Source organism: Anastrepha obliqua, chromosome 5 (assembly GCF_027943255.1).
Source record: "Anastrepha obliqua isolate idAnaObli1 chromosome 5, idAnaObli1_1.0, whole genome shotgun sequence".
Classification (NCBI taxonomy): Eukaryota; Metazoa; Arthropoda; class Insecta; order Diptera; family Tephritidae; genus Anastrepha; species Anastrepha obliqua.
The window spans coordinates 128,546,405-128,569,861 of NC_072896.1; the positions used below are offsets into that span (position 1 = coordinate 128,546,405).

Sequence of the window (23,457 nt, forward strand, 5' to 3'; positions counted from 1 at the left end):
AAGATTTTGAAAAAAAGAAGCTAAGGAGGAACATTCATCACAGCCTATTTATTGCCCCGTTCGATTATTTTTACGAAGTAAGCTAATAAAAACAAATTGAAGTTAAAATGGAACTCTATTGCAAGGAAAAGTCTAACGGATTAAAACAAGGGCACACATTTTAGTTTGTTCCATTTCCAAAAGAAATATAAGCTCTTACACTTTACTCTATTCAGCTGCAAAGTTCGATTAGGTTATACTGCCTGCCCGAAGCCACGCAAAGACCGTTTTGGTCCATATCGATACCAGACCACAATCACTCAAGGTGCACGTACTGTTTGCGAATTTTAGGAATCACTCGAGCTCCAGTTCACGTATACACTCTAAAACAAATTATACTTTTTTAATGAAGCTAGATTTATTTAATCATGCAATTTTTTAAATTTTCATTCGAAATGGTCTCAGTTTGCTTTTGCACAAGCCTTCAAAGGATTAGGTCATGCAGCACGCACGGTTTGCAGGAATTTTGAGATCGCTGCTGGAACCAAAGGTTGTTTGAGACTCTCCCAATTTTTGTGAGGTTTCGACAAGCCATGTTCTCGAACAAAAGTAAAAATAACGGAACTTTTTCTGCGAATTTGTTCTCGCCGTATGCATTGTAAAATTTGTCACAGAATTTATAGCAAAACTAAGTACATATTTAGCCCCAGAAACGCAACTTAGTTTGGCAAGTGCAAAGTTCAGAATTTAATTATTTGCAGTATATTTTAGTGCAATCACATCAATGACATCAAATTCTACACACAGACATGACTGCATCTGTGAATGGCAGGCGAGGTACACCTACAACAACAAATGTCCATATATTATATTATTTTTTTTACATAATATTTAGTTGTGGGCGCTAATCGATGGAAAACGCCGCAATTAACAATCTATACCGCTAAACATACATACTATATATAATATATGAATATACTACATACATATATGAACACACTCTCATTTGTAGGTGTATACTCGTAATAAATACTGAGTATTGAGTCGCGTACGATCGAGCTTGTGAGCTATTTTTTATAGCGCTGCATTGCCACATAAATTACGCGTACACCATATATACATACACACATCTGCTCACCCTTAGTGCATATGTATGTGCAGGCCATTATTGATGCATGCATGGATTTGTTATTGGAAATTCATCTAACAAAGAAATATACTAAATGTTTCTAGAAAGTCCGATTCATTACACCCTCACGATCGGGCCATTTTGAGCTGCAAATATTCACATTGACACATACATATGAATAAGTGCATACACATATACACACCCATATATAGGGTCACACGACTAATAAGTTGGTATTTTTTGTTTTTGTTTTCACTTCGTTTAAGTTTTTGCCAACTTTCCGCTTCCAATCCGCGTTCAAATACCTTAGTGCATTTTAATCCGTCCGTTGTTATTCGCTGCGCTCGGTGTGTTTGTAACCTTGGATCGCCTGGTTTGCAGTCTGAAAAGCCATTTTTTGTTTAAAATGACAGGAAAGTTTTAAAAATAGATATATACAGTATGTAATATATATACTTATGTAGGTAAATGTTCAAATGAATACATACAAATAATTGTGTGTGCAAAAATTATTTCATGGCCCAGTGAATTTTCGTGCATTTAGTGTTTTGCATACGCCTTTGCCAACGATCACAACATTATTGTCTGACGAAAAATTCTTACATATGCACATATCTACTTACAGTGGTTTAAACGTCTAATCGTACATGCAGAGGGCTCATCTAAAATATTAGTTTTAAAAGAGAAAATTTGTTTAATTTAAAATAATATACACTGATTTTATTTCATAATAACTTAATTTATTTCATATACAAAAGTTTTAAGTTTTCACAACATTTTCTTAAAAAAAAAAAAAAAAAAAAAAAACAAAACAAAAGAAATTCATGTCCAAACGAATAATCGTACATAAGTAGACGTCGACTGGATACCGTTATCCTATAAGCATTTTTTTCAAATTGAGTTTTGCACTGGACTATAAATAAATTCTTATTTAGTTATCCAGATTGCTTTAAGTGATAAACTTAATCGGTACGTAATGGCACCTTCAGGAAAACAAACAACGGTAGAAGAACGAAAATTAATAATTAAATTGCACGAATTCGGAAAAACTTTTAGAGAAATCGCAGTTTTAGTAAATAGAGCTCATTCTACCGTGCAATATATCATTAAAAGATATAAAAATGACCTCTCTATTGTAAATAAAAGTCGTGTTGGCCAAGGCAAGAAGCTAAGTGACCGCGATGAACGTTTGATTTTAAGGGAAGTGAAAAAAATGCTTTGGTAACAGCAGTAGAAATTAACAGAACATTAAAAGAAAAGACTGATAAGATAGTTTGTGATGAGACAATCCGAAATGTTTTGAAAATAAACAATTATCATGGCAGAATAGCACGAAAAAAGCCATACATAAGTCCTAAAGACAAAAAAGCTCGCATGAAATTTGGTACAGACTATATTATAAAAGATATTAACTTCTGGAAAACGGTAAAAATAAAATAAAATTTAAATTATTGACACTAAATTTCTTTTTTGACAGGTATTATTCACAGACGAAAGTAAATTTAATTTAAAAGGGTCCGATGGAAAGTGCTACGTATGGCGAAAACCCAATGCAGAATTTGATTGTAAAAATACAAAGCCTACTGTGAAACACGGTGGTGGATCAGTGATGGTGTGGGAGTGTGTTTCGAGTTCTTCTTCTTCTTAATTGGCGCGCTAACCGCTTACGCGATTTTGGCCGAGATTAACAAAGCGCGCCAGTCGTTTCTTTCTCGTGCTAACCGGCGCCAATTGGACACACCAAGTGAAGCCAAGTCCTTCTCCACCTGATCTTTCCAACGCAGAGGAGGCCTTCCTCTTCCTCTGCTACCACCAGCTGGTACCGCATCGAATACTTTCAAAGCCGGAGCGTTTGTATCCATTCGGACGACATGACCCAGCCAACGAAGCCGCTGGATCTTTATTCGCTGCGCTATGTCTATGTCGTCGCAAAGCTCATACAGCTCATCGTTCCATCGTCTACGATATTCGCCGTTGCCAACGTGCAAAGGTCCAAAAATCTTACGCAGAATCTTTCTCTCGAACACTCCAAGCGTCGCTTCATCGGATGTTGTCATCGTCCAAGCTTCTGCGCCAAACGTTAGGACGGGCATGATGAGAGTCTTGTAGAGTGTTAGTTTTGTTCGTCGAGAGAGGACTTTACTGCTCAATTGCCTACTTAGTCCAAAGTAGCACTTGTTGGCAAGAGAGATTCTACGTTGGATTTCAAGGCTGACATTGTTATCGGTGTTAATGCTGGTTCCTAAATACACGAAGTCTTTTACAACCTCAAAATTATAACTGCCAACAGTGACGTGGGTGCCGATACGCGAGTGCGCCGACTGTTTGTTTGAAGACAGGAGGGACTTCGTTTTGTCCTCGTTCACCACCAAACCCATTCGCTTTGCCTCTTTATCCAGTTTGGAGGAAGAAGGCGAAGCATTCCAGGATAGCTGGTTGTGCGCTGGGTTTGGGACCCGCCACTTAAAAATCCCCCCCAATGAAAAGATTAAAAAAGCCTCGGGTGTTTCGAGTTCAGGTATTGGAAATATTGAATTAATTGAAGGCAATATGGATAAATACAAGTATTTAGATATTTTAAAAATAATGTGAAGCAAAGTGCCGAGCGTTTGGGGATAATAAACAATTTTGCTTTCTACCAGGGCAACGATCCGAAACATACATCAATGGTTGCGAGGATGTGGCTTATTTATAATTGTCCAAAACTACCCCAAACCCCCGCACAATCACCTGATCTTAACGTAATTGAGCATGTATGGGAGGAATTGTCTAGAACATTAAAGGACAAAGTCTTTCGAAATGTTAATGAGTTGAAAGAAACTACGAACTGAGTGGTATAATATTTCACCATAAGTATGTAAAAACTTAGTAGAATCGATGCCAAAACGTTTGAGTGCTGTGCTTAAAGCTAAAGGACTCTCTACTAAGTATTAATTTTAAAAATATTTAGTTTGAGAACATAAATTCAGTATTGTACGATTATTCGTTTGGGCATGAATTTCTTTTGTTTTGTTTGCTTTTGTTTTTTTTTTAAGAAAATGTTGTGAAAACTTAAAACTTTTGTATATGATGAAATAAATTAAGTTATTATGAAATAAAATCAGTGTATATTATTTTAAATTAAACAAATTTTCTCTTTTAAAACTAATATTTAAGATGAGTCCTCTGCATGTACGATTAGACGTTTGAACCACTGTATGTATTTTTTAAAATATTTTGTAAATTAAGGTAGTGTTAAACATTGGATGACCTCACATCGCCGGCTCTTGTATCTATACCGTGCAATGTACTTCATTGCACACCGATGAATCAGCCGCCAACGAACTATTCCATTTAAACAATAGGAACTGTTTATGAAAGGATGCTTTAAATATATGTTTTGGTTTGTATAAACTTCGCTAAAAGACCTCTATGTATGGTGCCACAAATTTGATTTGATTTGAAAATCATGCTGCGTTTTATATTATTTGTTTACATACGAAAACGAAAAATTGGTCGGCCAAATAAGGCAATCAAGCGAATTAAATGAACCCTTTGCGGCCGTATTAAATTTTGGACATGGGTGTCATACTGGTCGGAATTAATTTCCTTTGAAAAGCAGTTATACATAATATGTAAGATTATGGAGTATAAACCAGATTTACTAGTTCTGTAAAAAATATGGTATAAAATTGGTATGGTTCCTTGCTGTGGTGGCTCAGAGTAGACATAGGATCGGAATGGTAGAAAAGCATTGGTGGCTGAGAATAGACATATGTACAACCGCAAAATGCTAAAGTATCCAATAATACAATTCTTTATAAACAAGAAATTTGGCGCAATTATCTTGAGTGCCCAATCAAGTGTTGATACAATTAAGCACTTTTTCCTGTATATCTGAGTGTTTCCTAAAAGGCTGAAGATTGATTGGTTCACTTCGATTTTCATTTAAAAGTAAAAAATTCAAGTGCAATAAAGCAACTGATTTGAGTGAGTTTTTCAAATCTTAGACTGGGAGGCAAGTTTACCGCCTTGGCATCCAACATGAGATATTTTTAATTGTCAACTAGCAAAGTCTCCTCGTTTGACACGCATACAAACATATGCATGTACTTTTAAATGCCAACTAATGAAAGTCCATTTGTGATGAGTTATAAATTGGTTTCCACTCGCTTTTTACAGATCATGGTGCCGTTCTCACACACGATACAGAACAGTTTATAATTGGTCAAAAAGTATGGGTTGGCGGTATACGTCCCGGCCAGATTGCCTACATTGGTGAGACTCATTTCGCCCCCGGTGATTGGGCTGGTATTGTGCTGGATGAACCAAATGGTAAGATTAGATTTACTCTATATGGATCGTTGTTGAAATGTTGTGTAAATTTGTGTGGTTCTAGGTAAAAACGATGGTTGTGTCGCTGGCAAACGTTATTTCCAGTGCGAACCAAGGCGTGGTATCTTCTCGCGGCTCACGCGTCTCACATTGGCTCCGTTTTCGGGTGCACAGACACCGACTTCGCCGCTAGCTAAAATGTCGCCAGATCGCTCACGCACAGTGTCACCAACTGCGAGCATACGCAGCTCATTCCTACGCAGTTCAGGAAGTAAGTGTGGAAAGGGAAAGTAATTTACATGTCAAATAATTATTCGTAGCTTTTTGTTTGAATTACTTATCAATTTTTCATTATTATATTTCATAAACAGAAAATGGTTTGACAGTTGGAGATCGCATTATTGTATCGTCTGGCTTCGGTAGTCGTCCTGGTATTTTACGCTATTTGGGGGAAACACAGTTCGCATCGGGCAATTGGTGTGGCGTCGAATTAGACGAGCCTTCTGGTAAAAACGATGGCTCTGTGGATGGCGTAAAGTTAGTAAAATCCTATATATTTTCGTATTTTTAATCATCACTAGTAGAAAAAAAATATGACTTCGCATCTTCGAGACTCCTTTACTAAATATACTCGTTTTTTTACTTTTCATATATAACTGAAATTAAGCGCATCATATATTCCGTGATTTATTGTCTCCGATATGCAGTAAATTGATTCTGCATAACTAATACGAGCACATATCATTTTTCCTGCAGGTATTTTGAATGCAGACCGAAATACGGCGTTTTCGTGCCGATCGCGAAAGTCTCACTTTCACCTTCGTCAAAGAAGTCCCGTCTTTCCAGAACCGGCTCTCGAGAATCTCTCAACTCCATTGGCACAATGAACAGCATTGCCACAACGAATACATCACGCTTGCGCATGAATGCCCAGGTATAATAAAATTGAGATTGTGAGGATGCGCATATATTGGCGTTTATCATCTACTGATTAGTTAGAGCACTCAACAGGCTGCAAACTAATTTGTTTAAAAAATTTCCCATGCAACTAAAGAAACCGATTACTTTCAATTTTAAATTAATATTTTTCTAATTTTACAACTTAAATTTCCACACTTAACCAAAGCAATCGAAACGACTAACTGTAACGAACTTGAATTATTCTTTTATACAGCGCAAATCTTTGTCAATCAAGCCGATCGTTGCCACACCAAAATCGCAATATTCCATGCAGGTACGCTAAATTTCAACTTACATAATTGGATTTTGACAAGTGGGAAAAATTTAGTTGTAAAAATTGTTCTATGGAACTGAAATGGTCTACATTTGTGTGCATAAATTGGCGGGGTATTCACACAAAGAAGTATTCTAGAACCTACAATTCATAAACGCAGAGACTTTTTGCGATTTGAAAATCTATCTTATTAAGATAATAACGAAATTGGTGATTGCTTCAACTGTACTTCGTTGTGCGAATACCCTCCTGGTACTAATTTCTCCACCGTTGCTTATTTCCCACCCTATGGCAATTTGTTTATCTTTTTGTGTGTTTGTGTTTTTTTTTTGTATTATTTATCACTGTTTCAGTTGCTGTTATTTTGCATTTCCGTTTGGTCACCTAAACCTAGTTTTAAGCCGTGCTAAGAGTACTAACAAAAACCTATGTAAATTATTATTCGATATATTGCACTACGTATTGTTGTATATAATTATTTTTTCCAAACTGTTAAAAATAAAGCAAATTCCGACTATCGCTATACACGCTACGATTGATTTTCTTTTTAAATTTGAAATTTAAATAAAGCTTCTTTAAAATGTCGATTATTAATTGAAAATTTGCATGTTTCCATTGGCACGCTCCCGCCCGCACAACGCTACCTGTACTAGCATTTACTTTAAATACATTTACTTAAAGTGTACTTGTAAAAACATAATACAATATTATACACATATACATATATGTACACATCCTGATCTACCCGGATATATTTGTAAGTATATTAGCGGTTGACTGATTCTAAAAATTGGCAAATTTTTATTACGATTGGCTCTGTTGATTTGGTGGCTTATTTACATTGGCATTTACATAATTCCTTTTACCTTTAGAAATATTTCCTATTTCACAGTATTGGGCATTTCACAGTATATAGGCATCGGCAAATATTCACAGTTTCATGGTATAGCAGTAAAGGGTTTCAATAATCGTATATTTATACAATTGATTTATATTTCTATATTATTCGGGTGTATTTGATCTTTATGTTCGGAAAACTTGGTTAAATGCCTTTGTGGATTATGCAGTTGTGTTAGTAAATGTTTATAGTATAAATATCTGTGGCTGTATGACATAGTATTTAGTAGCTTAAGGCGAAATGGAAACCACCTTTGTTTAAATTAGATTCTAGCTTGTTTGAGTAAAAACTCTTAACATTATTTTTTCCTATAATATATAATAATAAATAAAAAAAAAATTTTAAATAAAAAAATTTTAAACTTAAGTCGACTTAAGCTACTTTGGTATACGACCACAGCTGTCTAATATAATAAGTGTACTTCCCCACACATATCTGTATTTTTTTCAACGGGTTTGTGTGCTTTAATGTGAGCTAGTCTTAAGGGGACAGATACCTGTAAACGGTCATATTTTCCCTGATTTTCATTAAAATTATTTAAAATGAAGAAGTCAATATATTTTTTTCAAAATTGGCATACAGTTATTTATACATGAAAATAATATACATTTTTTTTTATATTTAAATCATTTAAAATGGCGGTTGTACACTCAATTCTTCCAGGAAGGTCGCTTCTCAATCGGCGGGCATTGTAGCATCGGTGTCAGTGACCTGAATACAAAAACCAAAAATTTGTTTGTTTATTAATGTCATAACTTCTATATGAATTAACGAAAAATGGAATAAAATGCTTAAAAAAAATTAATTTTGGGGCGAATTTTCCTACTATTTTTGCTTCGAAAAAATTTCGGAAACTTTAAACACATAAAAAGTAATATCATAAAATAGATATGTGCAAAATTTCAGAGAGATCGGTCAATAACTTTTCGAGTTATCGTGTACGCCAATTCGAAAAATATAGTTTTGAGAAAAATTCGTCTAAAGTTTGAATACAACGTAACTATACCTCTCCCAGCGCTCTAACGCAAAAAATAGAGTCGTCACGGTTGACGATCTATAATATAAGAAATACTTAAATTTACGTTCTAAAATTTTTTTGACATATTCTTAAAGGATTATATTAACATTTTATGAAAAAAAAAAAACAAAAAAATTTTTCGAAATTTTACAGGTATCTGTCCTCTTAAGTCGCAAAAGTAAAAAAAAAATCGCGAAATGCTTAAGGCCAATAATTGCTCTTATTTTCTTCCAATTATTCTTTACCTTGGATATTTCTAGGATATACTGCACGAGAAACAGAAACACATTGAGCAGTTGATGATAGAGCGGGAGCTGGACCGTGAGGACTGCCAGAACCAGGCGCTACAGTACCAAAAGAATATAAACGAGGTAATTATCTACGAAGACACACTTTATGCTCCGGTTGTGTATGCCGACAAGAAGCGGCCCTTCCGCTTAACACGAGTGCGGTTGCCAACCATACCGCCGCGCCCGTCGTCACGATCATCCCAATCACCACCCGTTATGCCGGCGAAAAAACGTTCATCGTTGGTGGAGACATGGACGCCTTCGCGCTCCCCAACACCGCCAACGAAGAAAGTTTGGTTTTGCAATAAAAATAAATTGATTACAGTTGCTTGGTAAAGAAAGCAAAAAGCAATGATAATTGTGAGAAATAGAAAGCAATGAAATACCAAAGCCCAGTCGACTGGGCAAGAGCAAAGGGCTAAGATATACGAAAAGGTTTTAATGGAGGAGGAGAAAAAGGTTTTTACTAATTGTTTTTGACGCGTGCTTACCTTTCACACACACTTGTAAATGCACACGCCAAATGCATGCACACACCTTTACAATACATACATACATATGTATACTATATACCCACATCAACCTCAACCCTTGTTAATATTACGATCGTTTAAAATACGACTACAGCTGCAAAATAATTGGCAAACGATTTGTTTATTTTAGGTGTTCAGTATTATTCACCAACGAGTGCTGTTATACTTCCAACCCAAAATACAATTTGTTTAAACAGCCTAATTTGGTTATCTCTCAACCACTGTTGCCACTCAAAGTGTGGTTTACATTTCAATTAAAATTTTTTTGTTACTTTCTTTTTGTTACCTTTTCGATTTTTAGTTTATTTTTAATTTCATTTTTGTTAATTTTATCATCTTGCAAATAAACGTAACCAAGCACTTGTGTGGGCATCACAAACATATGTACATACATGCATGGCACTGTATGCTATGTGCAATTTTTATACAAATTTTAGTGCCAGTCACGTTTATCAATTGGACTTCGCTGGTGCTTTGCAATTTTAGTTGAGCTTAAATTAAGCGCTGAGGAAACTAAGTCCATACATACGCACATGTCTCATTGGATCGGGGGCGCTATTAAGAAAATAAAATTTAATTCCAAATTTTTTTCAGCAAATGTCAAATATAGTCGCATAAAAGTTTAGAAGTAGCAAGTTATTTGCAGGATAAATTTTATTACATATTGAATTAGAAGAGGTAAATATTATGTTCCAGGCATACATATGTACATACGTACGTGCATACATACATACATACATACATATACTTTTATGTTCAGTACTAACCCCACAACCTGCTCATCCTTCAGCGTGAAAAAAGATTTACAGAAATTTTGTGTTTGCCATCAGGTACTGGCGCGCCTAGTTTTTTCACCAACAATTTGTTTATCACACTTGTAACAGTAATATAACCTAATTTTTTTAAAGCTGTAAAGAAATGAAAATCCGCACAAGAAACAAACGAAAAAATATTGCAGAATAAATTGAAAACCATGCATTCTTATTTAAGAATAACTCTTTAAAAGCAAAAACCGGCATTGCTTTAAATGATTTTTCGTAAATGTTTACATTTATTTTCGCCAGTTTATGAGTATACATTCATATGCACATATGTATCAAGTTTTGCTTATGCGCTTTTGCTAAATTGCACCACCATTTCAAATAACACAATTGCAAAAAATATGTTGACTGTGAAAAATAACTGGTTAATGTTTTTGCAGAAATTTTGCTATTTTTCTAGTTTTACTGTCTCGTTTCACTTGTTTGTTTTAATGTTCAATAAATAAAATATTCAATATTACAATGTCACTTGGAAAGCTAGCTTTTTGTTTTATTAGCAAACCTTAGCAACATTTACTATTTTCAGCAGAAAAATAAAAAAGTTGCTTCAACAGTTTTTTGAATGCATGCACAAGTGTTTTAGCAAATGTTACAGGAAATTACAGGAAATCTATTTGGAAATAAATAAGGGTATAGCATATAATAAGTGCGTGATATACTGACGGTAGGACTTGGCCCATTCTTTACAGAAGACATGAAATATAAGAATAAAAGAACAAGTTTTTCTAGCAACGACAGGCAAATGCAAGCAAAACTTCAGCTGTACTTCTCCCATGAAAAAATCTCATAAAAACTGTTTGACCATGGCAGTAGCATAAAACTGAAACTCTCCATTTGTAGGACAATCACAACTCACAGCACGAACTCTAAGAGAATCTTGGTTTAAACGCCTGCCAGAGGTATTTGGGTCATAATATGAAGTATTACCAAACGAAGCACGTCGAAGGAACGAGAATTCATTACCTGGTTATTGACATATGCGATAGAGAGGCCCTAAAATTTGTGAATGCCGTCTTTTGATGATTTTTTTTATTCTTGTAGTAAAGTTTTCGATGCCATTTAAGCATAAATTCAGCTCTCCTGTGTCGGCAATTTCGCGTCGACTTTTATCTTTCAAAGATTAAACTATTTCTGATTTATTCACATAAACTACCTTTGATGGTCCCCAAATCGGGAGATCGGCTAATTTTGTTGCAGAATATTGTGAAATTATTCTTCCCAGGACTTTCGTATCAACAATAAGCAAACAAAACAAGTTGTTATCAAGCACTCCGATTTGCCGTGAACGCTGTTCATTTGACAAATTTTGATCTTCATTTGCAATATTTTCAATTGAATGGCCGGAGGGAACGTGCACTGGTGTTTCTACATTTTATACTGAAACAGCCAACTAACACGACCGTCGGTTCTAGGTTACCGGAATTACCCAGATTTATATCCGGCGAAGAACTTGTCACTGCAGCATCATTCCCCGTCCATGTATGGGGAATGTGTATGCTGCTACAACAACAATAACTAAAATTTTTCGATTATAACGACCCAAACTATAACAACAATGTGAAATTGAGAAATTTTCCAAATCCATATTTTTTATTATACTATACAATGAATTTTTATTGTTTATGTAAGGTCCACGAGCGAAATCGAATTTGTGAATTGCAGATTTTTTATTTAACATCTGTGAAGAGAGACGCCATCGAATTATGGTAGTCAGACCAATATTGCTAAAAAAGAAGCCTTAAGCTTGAAGGACCCTGCGCGCATGTTAACTGTACCATGATCGCTATTCATATATCTATTTCAACATATTTATGCACATATATATGTATATATTTAAGTAGGTATGAGTATATTGAGTCTGGGTATGTGGAAATTATAAAAAAATCACTAACTAGTTTTTACTAAATAGATATTTCAACAGTCTTGGTTTATTTATTTTTAAAGATGGCCTGGGAACAAAGCTTGTTGATGCGTCAGAGCAAAGCATAAATAATAATCATCAGAAATAATCATTGTTCTCGTTTTCTTCATAAAACTTAAATAAAATATTTTTTTTCGTTAGTTTCTACACCATTGACAAAGGCAAGAGCTGTATAATAATTTTTCTATTTCTATTATAAAATCAATTATAGTGAACCTGTTTTTGTTTTGTTTTTAATGATATATGTACACATGTATGTATGTATATGAAATACATATACGTTTATGTTTCTATTTTATTTTTTAATTATTTATAATATTTTATACAGCAATTAATTACAGCATGAATTAAAAAACAGCGACACTAGCTTCGAGACTTTCGGTTATGGTTTCTAAATGTCAAAGGTGTTGGGGCTTTCCACTCTTGGGTTACAACTCTTGACACCCGAGCTATTCTGTTTACATAAGCAACTGCAGTTACTCCAAAAATTGTATAAACAGAAAATGGGAAAAATTAAAGAAATCCTATTGCTCGAGTGTTGGTAATAATTAATAGGATGACGACCAATTCCTGGTGCGCGTATTGGCAACTGGTTTTGAGAGAATCTCTTTCCAAATGCCAAATGTCTTTGTCTGCGCGAATTTTCCTGCAGAAGAACAACTACTACTAGAAAAAAAGCTTACAAAGTCTATATATATACATATAGGGGAGCGTGTCATTATTCTGTATTACAAAATTCTGGATGACAAAATTCTGTAAATTCCAAAAAAATTCTGCTTTCTAAAATTCTGCTTTTTCAAAATTCTGCATGTTTAATGCGAAAAATTCTGCTTTATTCAAGTTTTGTGATTTTCGTCATAAAAGAAGAGAGTCAAAGTTCTCATCTCCAGGTAATATTTGATTGCAAACATATGTACATACCAATGTATAACTGTTATCAACTATTTATAATTAATGTAGGTATGTACATATGTACGAGGCGATTCTGCTGTTTCCGTGGCGCCGCAATCTTATGGCGGATTCTTATAGAACTTGACAAAAGAAAACGAAATGAATGAGTAAAATTTGTTGATATCTCGCTTAGTTTTCGAGATATTGAATAAAAAAAAGCTGGAAGGCCTAAATGGTTTTAACACGGAAAGGAGTTCTACGCAAAAATACTGTAGATTGCGTAGCCGGAGTTGGACTGATGAGGGTTATTTTTTTGAAGCGTGGCCGAAGGCCGCCCACGCGAAAAGAAGTTCGACGCAAAAATACTGTGGATTCTATCGAAACTGAAGAAAAAATTATTATTATTATTATTATTTTTTTTTATTTAATATCTCAAATAATATTAAAAAATAATAAATTAAATAATTACATTACCTCTTTAACATTGTTAACATTATATTTTAATACAGAATTTTGAAAGCAGAATTTTAGAAAGCAGAATTTTAAAAAAGCGGAATTTTAAAAAAGCAGAATTTTAAAAAGCAGAATTTTGTTTTTAGAATTTTGTACATACAGAATTTCGACACCAACCCTACATATAGTATATGTTCTCCCTAACGAGTTTAAGAATTATTTTGCAATCCATAAAATAACAAAATTTCGTGAAAGTCGCTATATAAGTGGGTAACCTACTTACATACATAAATAGTATACAAACATATTTCCATACCAATTTAATGGCATACATACATACATTTCATTTAATATTTCATAGTCAATTTTAACACTGCTCAATCAAAATACTGTCACAATATTCGATATAGGGTAAACTCAGTGATTCGGATCGTTGGGCCCGTCTCATCGCTCGCCGCAGCTTTCGCCTGGTTGATCTACGCCGCGAATTTCGCGGTTGGTACGGCAATCACGAACGACACTGCATCCTCCACAGCATCCTTACACCGCTCCGCATCAAATAGGATCCCAAAACGCTGATGCCCTAATATTTAATACAGATTAGATGTAACTGGTGCTCAAACCCGTTGAGAGCGACATAGATGGGAATAATTTGGAGCTCTGACTAAAACACCAAAACTTGGTTAAATTATAGCAGGAAAATCGGTTGTTAATCCGGTGCTATAATCAACTACAAACAATTACGAAAAATTAAAAATAAAGATCTAGAATAAAGAATGAAGAATAAAACAAAAGGCATGCAAGTGCTCTTGTGCGCGATTACTTGTCAAATACTTATACTTATTTGAGAGAATTTTATTGCTTTAAACGATTATTATTGAATTTTGTTTATTGTATTTACCAAATCCAACTGCTTAATCAGCAGCATAAATAAAACGAATATAATTATGTGCATATGTAAACATATAAAGCTTTTAATATTAAGATGAAAATGTGTAATAAATTTTAAACCGCTGTGTGCTTTGTTTTTCTGCAATGCATTTTTACTCATTGTTCTCGTATTTGGACATTTTTTTAGCTGAAATCACGAATAGTTCAATTGGAGCGCTCTCTGGACGATGAACGTAAGAAATCAGAGGATTTACAATTTTCAATTGATGAGGCCACGTACTGTGGCAACGATGTAAGGAAAATGTATATCTAATACGCATAAATGGCTACCAAAAGTTCACAGGCATATCCTTAACATGAAGGACTGTATTGCATCATTATTGTTAAACCAGTGATGCCATCATGGCGAAACGCTGGAATATTTCATCCTCAACACAGGCTGAGTTCTAGGAGAACATTTCACTTTAATTCAGAATGAATTCTGCAGTGGTTTTTTGGTTTGTACTGCCGTATACGGTTCTTATATAACTTTGTACTGACCTATTTTTTATGTCCGACAAGAGTATATGCATGTTTTACTCCTACAACACCAACATAAAACAATGATAGCCCTAAAAGCCAGCCCAAGTTTTTTTCTCATTTTCAAAACATACAAAGGATGCATACAGATGAATGTACATATCTAAACAAAAATGAACAAAAAATTCCACAAACTAAAATTTCGATGCGTTTTTCAGAATGGGATTATAGAAGTAAATCAATACATCTCAGTTAATACTTTTTTTTGCAAGAAGATATCAAAATTTCGATTGTAATTCCAAATGGAAAAATACGCTTAAATGAACACGCATGCACATACATTCGTCTCTATTCCCACACTGTGTACGGGATGGTACGAGTCTTTTCTTGCAACTGTGGTTTAGGTTTAATTATGAAACCTGGAAATAATCGATTGCCGCTTTCAAAGGCAGTGGGGTAATATTTCTGTAAATACAATGATGTTGTTACTGATGCCTTTGAACTTTTGGGACACATTTTTGCAAATGTTATATTTATTTTTTTATGTTTTAAAGCAAATACTTACGTTTTAGGTCCAAGCAAATGTATATAAGGAAAAAATTCAAGCATTAGAGAAAAAGTTATCTGATCTTTCAATAGGTAAGAAATAACTGAAGTTTGAAAAAATCTGAGTTTCGTGTTGCACATATGAGTTGATATTCCCGTATATTTCTCGTTTTTACGTTTCGAGAAAACATGCCTTACAACATTGACCAACTAATGTTCCTCCATAAATATTATTATTAGCTGATATCGCGCCCGCTTTGGACTCGATAAATATATATGTATATATTTCAAAATGGTTAACGGAACAAATAAAGTATGTTTAACGCATCGTTTACTAAGAAATTCGGAAGTGGGCATGGCAACTTGAAATCATGCAACCAGTCTGACTCAAGATGTTAGACACATTCCTTTAGAATTCTATTTGCAGAAAACGGCCAGGTTAACTCCATAACCACACTTTCCAACAAATAACGGAAATTACAAAAATGCCGTTTTTTTATTAACCTCTAGGCTGTGTTTGGCATGAAAATCGAATTTTTGGTTCCGCCTTTTTATATTTATTTGCCTATTACTAGAAAGCCAAGAAAGCCAGCCATAATATCTCTTCAATGCTTCTTTTCAACATTTTGTAATCAAAGTAAATATACTCCTATAAGAATCGCATTAATAATTTGAATCCATGTGAGCATCGTACTCTTGATTTATTTGTGAGAAAACTTGTACCGGGTTTCTGTTTTGCTTGCTTAAGCAAAGGTACTTTTTTCTAACTGAAGGCTAATAAACGACTCATACGTGCATATCACCGAATCCACGCACGAATCCGAATCCATGTACATACACATATTTATATACATATATATTTGTATATATAGGCACCATTAAATCTGACCTGTCCGCAGAAGACACCTCTGCTGTTGATTCTGCGACAGCGGATGCGGCCACTGCTAAAATTTCCGAACTTACCTTACAATTACAAAAACAAAAAGATGAATATGAAGTCCGACTTATTGCCATTGAGGATGAACAAAAGCGCTTGCAGGAGAACACAGAATATCTGCGAAACGAAAACGATACATTGCAAAAGGAGCTACTGGAGAAGGATGAAAGTCTGGAGAAATTCTCGCTATCAGCGTGTGGCATTCAGAACCTGCGGCATGAGCTGGATCTGCTCAAAGAAGAAGCCGAGAAGGAGCGCCAACAATTGCAAGCTGATTTTTTTGTTAAACTGGAGGAGAAAGACGTGTTGTTAAACACAATTAGCGCTGAGCTTACAGCCCAGAAAAACACCCTTATAACGTTAGAAAGCAAACGGTCCAATACCGAAGATGAGTGTCAGATCTTACGAAACGAGTTGCAAGCCCGTGATGCCCAATTGCATGATGTTAACGAACAGCTGTCGAAGTTAAAAGCGGAGTTCAGTATGCAAAAGGCAGAGAATGCCACACTGGAAGAACTGTTGAAGAACCAGCAAGCGGGTACGATACAGGCGAAGACGCAGCTGGAGGAAAAATTACTAGAAATAAAGAAATTGGAAGAAGATGTGGTTAGTTTGCAAACAGTTAAGAAGCAATCGGAAATGCAACTGAAAAGTGCTAAAGAAGAAGTGAAGCATTTAGCTGAGTTGCAGCAGAGCCTCGAAGAAAAGTTGAAGGCTGCAACCACTGCAGATCAGGATAAGATAGTTGCCATGACGCAATTGGGCATGGTTATGGAAGAGTTGAAAAAACAAATTAGTAACGTTACAGTAGAAAATGAGAATCTTAAATCCGAATTAAAAAAACAACAGGAAGCCAACGCCGTTACGAGTTCTACAGAAGCAGAGCTTCGAAGGATTCTTAAAGATACGGATCAGGAGTATAAAGAAAAACTTGAAGAATATGAAAAATCGAATTTGAATCTGGAGGAGAAGCTAAAAAGTGAGACAAATAAATCCCACGAAAGTTTAAATAAAAAAATGCAAGAAATCGAGGCTCTCAACAATGAAATTGGCCAACTTCAGCAGCGAATTAAAACTTTAGAATGCGATTCGTCGGCAAGTGTGCAACAACTTAATTCCAGACTCAACAAATTCGAGTTAGAAGCAAAAAAACTTAAAGAAGACGTAAAATCTGCGGAAAACGCGCTGAAAGAAAAAGCAGATGCGTACACGCAGCTAGAGCGTGTTCTGGCTGAGAAAGTGGATACTTTAAACTCAAACATAACTGCCTTGGACACTACAAATAATCTGGTAAATAAATTGAAGCAAGAACTTGACACAACGTTAGCCAAATGTTCCGAGTTGGAGGCCACCAAGAACGCACAACGAGAGCAATGCAGTCAGCAACAACTTGAAATCGGCGATTTGACACGCAAATTAGATAGTTTAAATATCAAATGTGATAGTCTGAAAACACAAAATGGGGCATTGGAGAACGACGTAGCATCAGCGCATTCGAATTTCACTGAGCTGCAGTATGAAGTTCGTAAGCTTAATGAAGAGCTCGCCACACGCCAAAAGCATTTACTCGAAGTGCAAACGAACAACAACGACGAACGACTTAAGTTAGAAAGCCAGATAGAAGAGATCGGTCAGAAATTGGCTAATGCATCGAAGGAGTTGGAGCAGGAGCATGCAAACACTGAACGCGCTCGCACCGAAATATCGACAAAGACCAAACAGTTGACTGTACTCGAGGAGAAGACCATTAAACTGGAGCTGGCACTCAGTGATGGGCAAAGACAACATGAGAATTTGCAAACCAAATATGAATCGTTGGCCGCACAAAATAAGACATTAGAAGAATATTTGAACACGCTTCGTACTACATCTATCGACTCGAATTCTGAGCTTCTAAAGATATCACAACAAGTCGCAGCGGAGCAGAGAGCTTACGATGAACTCTTGGACAAAACAAACACGGATCGCGCTATTCTTGAGGGTCAGCTGCAAGCGAGTCAACAGCGCATCGATACATTGTGTAGCCAAGTAGAGACACTTACACAAGAGATAAAAACCGCCACAGAGGAGAGTTTTAAGCGCATTGAAATATTCAAATTGGAGGAAGAAAAATGCGGAAAACAAGAGCTGGAATTGGGTAACTTATCACGAAAGCTTGAGGCTCTGATGGCAAAATGCACTGGATTAGAGAGTGAGAATGAGCAACTTCAAAAAGATTTGGCGACCTTACATGACGCATCGACTGACTCAAGTGCAGTTATTACCAAACTGTCAGAGGAGCTCACGCAGAAAAATAAACTCCTACAGGACTTTACAGATAAGTCAACCGCTGACCGTTTGCAACTCGACAACCAATTGCAAGAATTAGAACAGCGCCTTCAGTCTAATCTGCACGACTCGAATGTGTTACGAAGCGAGTTAGAAGCTGCGTTAGAAGCGAAATCTGCACAAGCTAAAGAGTTTGAAACTCTAAAACTAGACCTGCAAACACAATCATCAAGCCAGTTAAATGTTATAAAAGAGAAAGAAGCGGCAGAGCGGAAGATTATAGAAAATTTCGAGACACAGCTTAAAAGCGCAGAGCAAACGAAAGGTCGATTGGATGAAGCGATATCCAGTTTGCAGCAGCAGATTAAACTTTTGCAGGATGAATTGCTTAAATCTCAGCTGGATTTCAAATCAAAAGAGGAAGAACTGGACAAGCAAATAACAAGCCTGACCAGTGAGGCTGAAAAGCTGCGAGAGAGGTTGGAGCAAGCACAGATAGAGGGTTCGAGCACACTTAACATTGAACAGCTGCAAAAAGCAGAACTACAAAAAAAGATTGATAGTCTGCAATCAGAGCTGGAAACGACGGTAGACCAACTGTTGACAAGTCGCGGCGAAGCTGAACAGTTGAAATTGGCACAAATAAATGCGCTCGAAGATACTATAAAGCTTCAGGATCAGCTGAAGGTCGTGCAAAATGCACTAGACCTTGCGAATACAGAAAAGGAATTTAGAACGAAAATCGCAGAAGAGGACAAAATCAAAATGGAAGAATTGCGCAATATGGTTGAAGTAGTGCAGGCGGCCAATGCGAATATTTCAGCGACCAATGCAGAGATGTCGGAGGCACTGCGAGTATTGGAACAAGAAAAATGTGAAACAGCCAACATCTTCGAACTCTTCGAAATGGAGTCCGATCAAAATATGGAAAATCTGAGCGAAAAGCTCATCGACATTAAACAAAAACTGGCGGATGCGCAGACCCAACTTCAACTACAATCGACCGCTATAACCGAAAAGCAAATGGAGTTTGAAAGTGTTGCTGCGAAATTGGAAGCATCACAAGCGGCTTTAGTTAGTGTACAAGCCACACTATTAGATCGAGACACTAAAATCAATGAACTGAGTACGGCATACGATAATTTACAGAAAACTGTTAAAGGAAAAGAACAACAACTGCAAGAGCATACAGAATTACAAAACCTACTTGCTGAATATAAAAAAGTTATCGATGAAATGGATGAAGCCGCCTCGGCGAAGGGCACAGAACTGCACCATTTACAAGAACGCATTAAATCTTTAGAACAGGAGAACTTGCGTAATATGGAAGCTCAAAAAACGTTGAAGATGGAAAACAGTAATCTACAACGCCTACTTGAAGTTCTTGAGTTGGAAAAAACGCGCGAAATAATTGCATTGCAAAGTCGTGAGGTGCATGCGATTAACACGCAGAGGCAAAATAATTTAGCTGCAGGCGTTCCTAAAGAGGTAAGTAGCCACGTTTATTTTGCCGATGCAACCGAGAACGTATTTGTTTCTGTGTGATGAATTTTCAGGTAGAAGAAACAGAAGACAATACAGCACAAATAAACTTCCTAAACTCCATAATTGCCGATATGCAAAAGAAGAATGACTCATTGAAGGCCAAAATCGAGGCGCTCGAGACTCTACCCACGGATTACACTCAGTAAGTGAAAGCATGCTATATCTTGTTAGTTATCCAAAATAACCAGGTGATGCTTTCTTGTTACAAAATGGTCTCATAATTAATTTCACACCTATTTCAGTAAAAAAAAAATAATTTTTAAGACACAATGTAAAACTTTAGATTAGCAAAGGATACCAGATTGTGTGTTTATGTACTTGTGCATACATAAATTTTCAGTCATATAATTATTATAATGCATTTATGTACATTCCTGTTCACCATTTGTTTCTTCCCCAGGCCTAAAGCGTTTGAGCTGATCGCAAAACGGAAACCAGCTCCACGCGTTTTTTGTGATATTTGCGATGAATTCGACAAACACGAAACCGAAGATTGTCCACTTCAAGCATCCGACGTCCGCGACTACTCACCTCCACCGCTCAATAACCCCGCGAAGAAAGCGGACCGGAAATTGCCAGAGCCACGAAAATACTGTGAAACATGTGAAGGTACAACTTTAAAAGACAAGCAATTAGACACACTTTCAACGAATTGTTGTTTTTTTTAGTTTTTGGCCACGAAACGGGCGAGTGCGAAGATGATGAGTGGTAAATAAACTCGATCTATGAAACCTACGTCAAGAATACGCTTTCAACCTCATGATATTGAACTTTTCGAGTTTTCCAGATATTATTTTTAAATAAATAATTTACATTACAACACATTCTGCGTTTGTGATAATCAGCGGAAAATGAGAAATTTGCTACATTCAGTTACTACAACACTATTGAAGAAATATTACAGAAATTAATCCATGTTGGTTCTTGCTTACTTTGTAATATGTAATATGTATTATTTTTTACAAAGAACTGCAAACAATTCGTGCATTCTTCGTACAACTATTATTAGAATAAAATTACTTTAAACGAATTTGTTTATTGTATATTATGTAGTAATTAGAGTTATTTACTCGCTTTAGTTATATTGCTTAGGAGAAATGCAATAAATTGTTAACTAACAATTTTATTGTGGTTTATTTTCTAATTATACAACTGAATTAGATAGCGAATAAATTTATAATGTACAATAAAATCTGTTTATTGAAACCTTAATAAAAGTAATTCTCTAAATAAACTACGCTATTTTATGCAATCTGCTAAGTGCGCTTTTCTTTTATGATAGGAAATATATTAAAAAACAAGCATCCATCTACCAAGCTACAGCCAGCCTGCATGACCTGCTGGTATCCTGCCCAGAACTTGCTTTTCAAAGGCATCACCACTTCGACAACAGTGATCCTTTCCTCTTTTAAAAGACGCCACCGAAGGCACTAGAAACAAAATTTATAGAGGACACCGATCTACTCCGTCGCATCTGACTCAACACACGACACCAGCCAGCCGAAAGCCTTTGCTGCTAGTGCCGCGTTTGCTTCAGTTTACCTATTCATTTATTATCATGGAGGCTTTTTAGAATAAAAATAAAAAAAATAATATAATAAAGAAGGAAGCAAGGCTAAATTCGGTCCGAACCGAACTTTATATTCCAGCGCACATCTTAGTAAAATTTAATTTTTTTAATCAAACAAACGTTACCCCTATCCATCTCTATTCCTTTATGCTGTTACATACAACTGTTATGTGAGCAAAATTATAATACTCTTAAGAGCAAGTGCGGAGGTAAAAAAATAGAATATGCTGGGCTCATACTTATGATTTTTGATGTTGAAACTTCCAAATAACTCATTTATCAACACATTCATACACATTCTATGCCCAAATTTTTGAATTCCAGTATTTGTTGTTATTGTTTTTGTAACAGCACAAAACACTTCCCAAAATATTTTTGGCACCGTCGTACCATTTGGCAGCTTCTTTTACTTCCACAGCCTTCGATTCTCATTGAACCAAAAAAACTGATTTTCCTCTCCACGACTCTTGTTTGAATAAGTAGGTATTAGTCGGAAAATATGTTTTTAATTCGATCACTTCTCCCTTCATACTTGTATACACGCCTCAAACATATAATTAAGCGATAGTATTAAAATAGATATAAATGAAATCTATTGCTGAAATATTTATTTCTAAAACTAATATTTAAAACTTTGCAAATATGTCCTTTTTATTGCATAAATTTTTTGAAAAATATACAAAATGGATACTTTCAGAAATAAAGAACCATGTGTTAGGCTTTTAACACTACCTTAATAAATAATCAGTAAGACTAAAGAAGGAATAAAACGAACGAACGCAAGCTGCATTTAGTCACCACCCTCTTTTTTCTCCTTAATTGCTTCCTAAGTGTTGATAAATGAATTTAGATAAATTATACAAATAATCAGCATATATAATTTTTAGTTTACCTTAAATCGCTCTTCGAACAATGAAAGTTCCGCTAACAAGTCAGTTATAGCATTCATAAAAGCTTCATGCGGAGAGTAATCAGAAGTAGTTTGTATACGGATAACAAATTTGTGCTCCAACGGATGTGGCACTTTATAACCAGCAAACAGAACATTGGGATCCTTCAAAAGCTGACTAGAAGCGCTTATAAATTATAATTTAGTTATAATTATTAAACTTTTACGTACTTTCTAATCATATTGCCAAGTGTGTGATCCTCCTTATTGACTGTGAAAATAGCGGCATTGGTGACTTTTGTGTCCAACTCTTTGATGATTCTAGAAATCGACAAACAGAAATTTATGCTAGGCAACAACTAGTAATATATACTTACTTCTTTTCGCCCTCGTACAATAAAAAAGACTCGAAAGTTGGTGGAGCATTCATTTTTTTTTATTAAAGGATAAAGAAAAATACTTATTACAATAATGCTTTGGTTAAAACGTCATCTATAATTGAAACCGCAAATATTTCCGCGAAATGTCAAACGACATTTATCGATAACACGAAAGTCTGGAAAAACTTTAAGGTAACATGAGGCTTGCACGGTAAAGTTGACAAGAAGATAAAGTGCGCATAAGGCAAGGCACATTCAACAAACTAGGCCATAGTTATGATCGCGTACATGGTGAACACGAAATCTATCTGCTACATTTGCTGTGGTTATAATTGTTTCTCTTTTCAATTGGTAGCACTAATTAAAATACGTACATGTACTAACAGCTATATCGGTTGGTGTGTGACTACCAATCAGAGGTGCACCATAAA

At 35.5% G+C, this 23,457-nt stretch overlaps 2 protein-coding genes across 16 annotated transcripts in view; one reads left to right on the plus strand and one right to left on the minus strand.

The window, feature by feature from the left end:
* The window catches only part of LOC129247336 (restin homolog), a 67,832-nt gene extending 46,590 nt beyond the window's left edge, over positions 1-21,242 (plus strand). For 4 of the 15 annotated variants that reach the window (XM_054886428.1, XM_054886427.1, XM_054886434.1 and 1 more), the window contains 12 exons: positions 5,270-5,422; positions 5,487-5,693; positions 5,794-5,959; positions 6,179-6,356; positions 6,597-6,656; positions 8,833-8,943; positions 14,560-14,664; positions 15,464-15,530; positions 16,310-20,130; positions 20,199-20,329; positions 20,588-20,796; positions 20,856-21,230. In XM_054886428.1, the coding sequence (XP_054742403.1) occupies positions 5,270-5,422; positions 5,487-5,693; positions 5,794-5,959; positions 6,179-6,356; positions 6,597-6,656; positions 8,833-8,943; positions 14,560-14,664; positions 15,464-15,530; positions 16,310-20,130; positions 20,199-20,329; positions 20,588-20,796; positions 20,856-20,899 (5,252 nt within the window). In that variant the 3' untranslated portion in view covers positions 20,900-21,230. Of the gene's footprint in view, positions 1-1,364; positions 1,518-5,265; positions 5,423-5,486; positions 5,694-5,793; positions 5,960-6,178; positions 6,363-6,596; positions 6,657-8,832; positions 8,944-13,891; positions 14,518-14,559; positions 14,665-15,463; positions 15,531-16,309; positions 20,131-20,198; positions 20,330-20,587; positions 20,797-20,855 lie in introns of those variants that run through there. The other 11 variants (XM_054886429.1, XM_054886436.1, XM_054886437.1 and 8 more) reach the window with 8 other exon arrangements.
* Positions 21,243-22,382: 1,140 nt separating this feature from the next.
* LOC129247847 (DNA-directed RNA polymerase II subunit RPB11) lies at positions 22,383-23,166 on the minus strand. The gene is made up of 4 exons (XM_054887196.1): positions 23,024-23,166; positions 22,878-22,967; positions 22,650-22,824; positions 22,383-22,583 (listed from the first exon to the last, which is right to left on the minus strand). The coding sequence occupies exons 1-4, from the start codon at positions 23,074-23,076 to the stop codon at positions 22,548-22,550; spliced, it is 354 nt and encodes a 117-aa protein (XP_054743171.1). The 5' UTR covers positions 23,077-23,166; the 3' UTR covers positions 22,383-22,547.
* Positions 23,167-23,457: the final 291 nt, after the last annotated feature.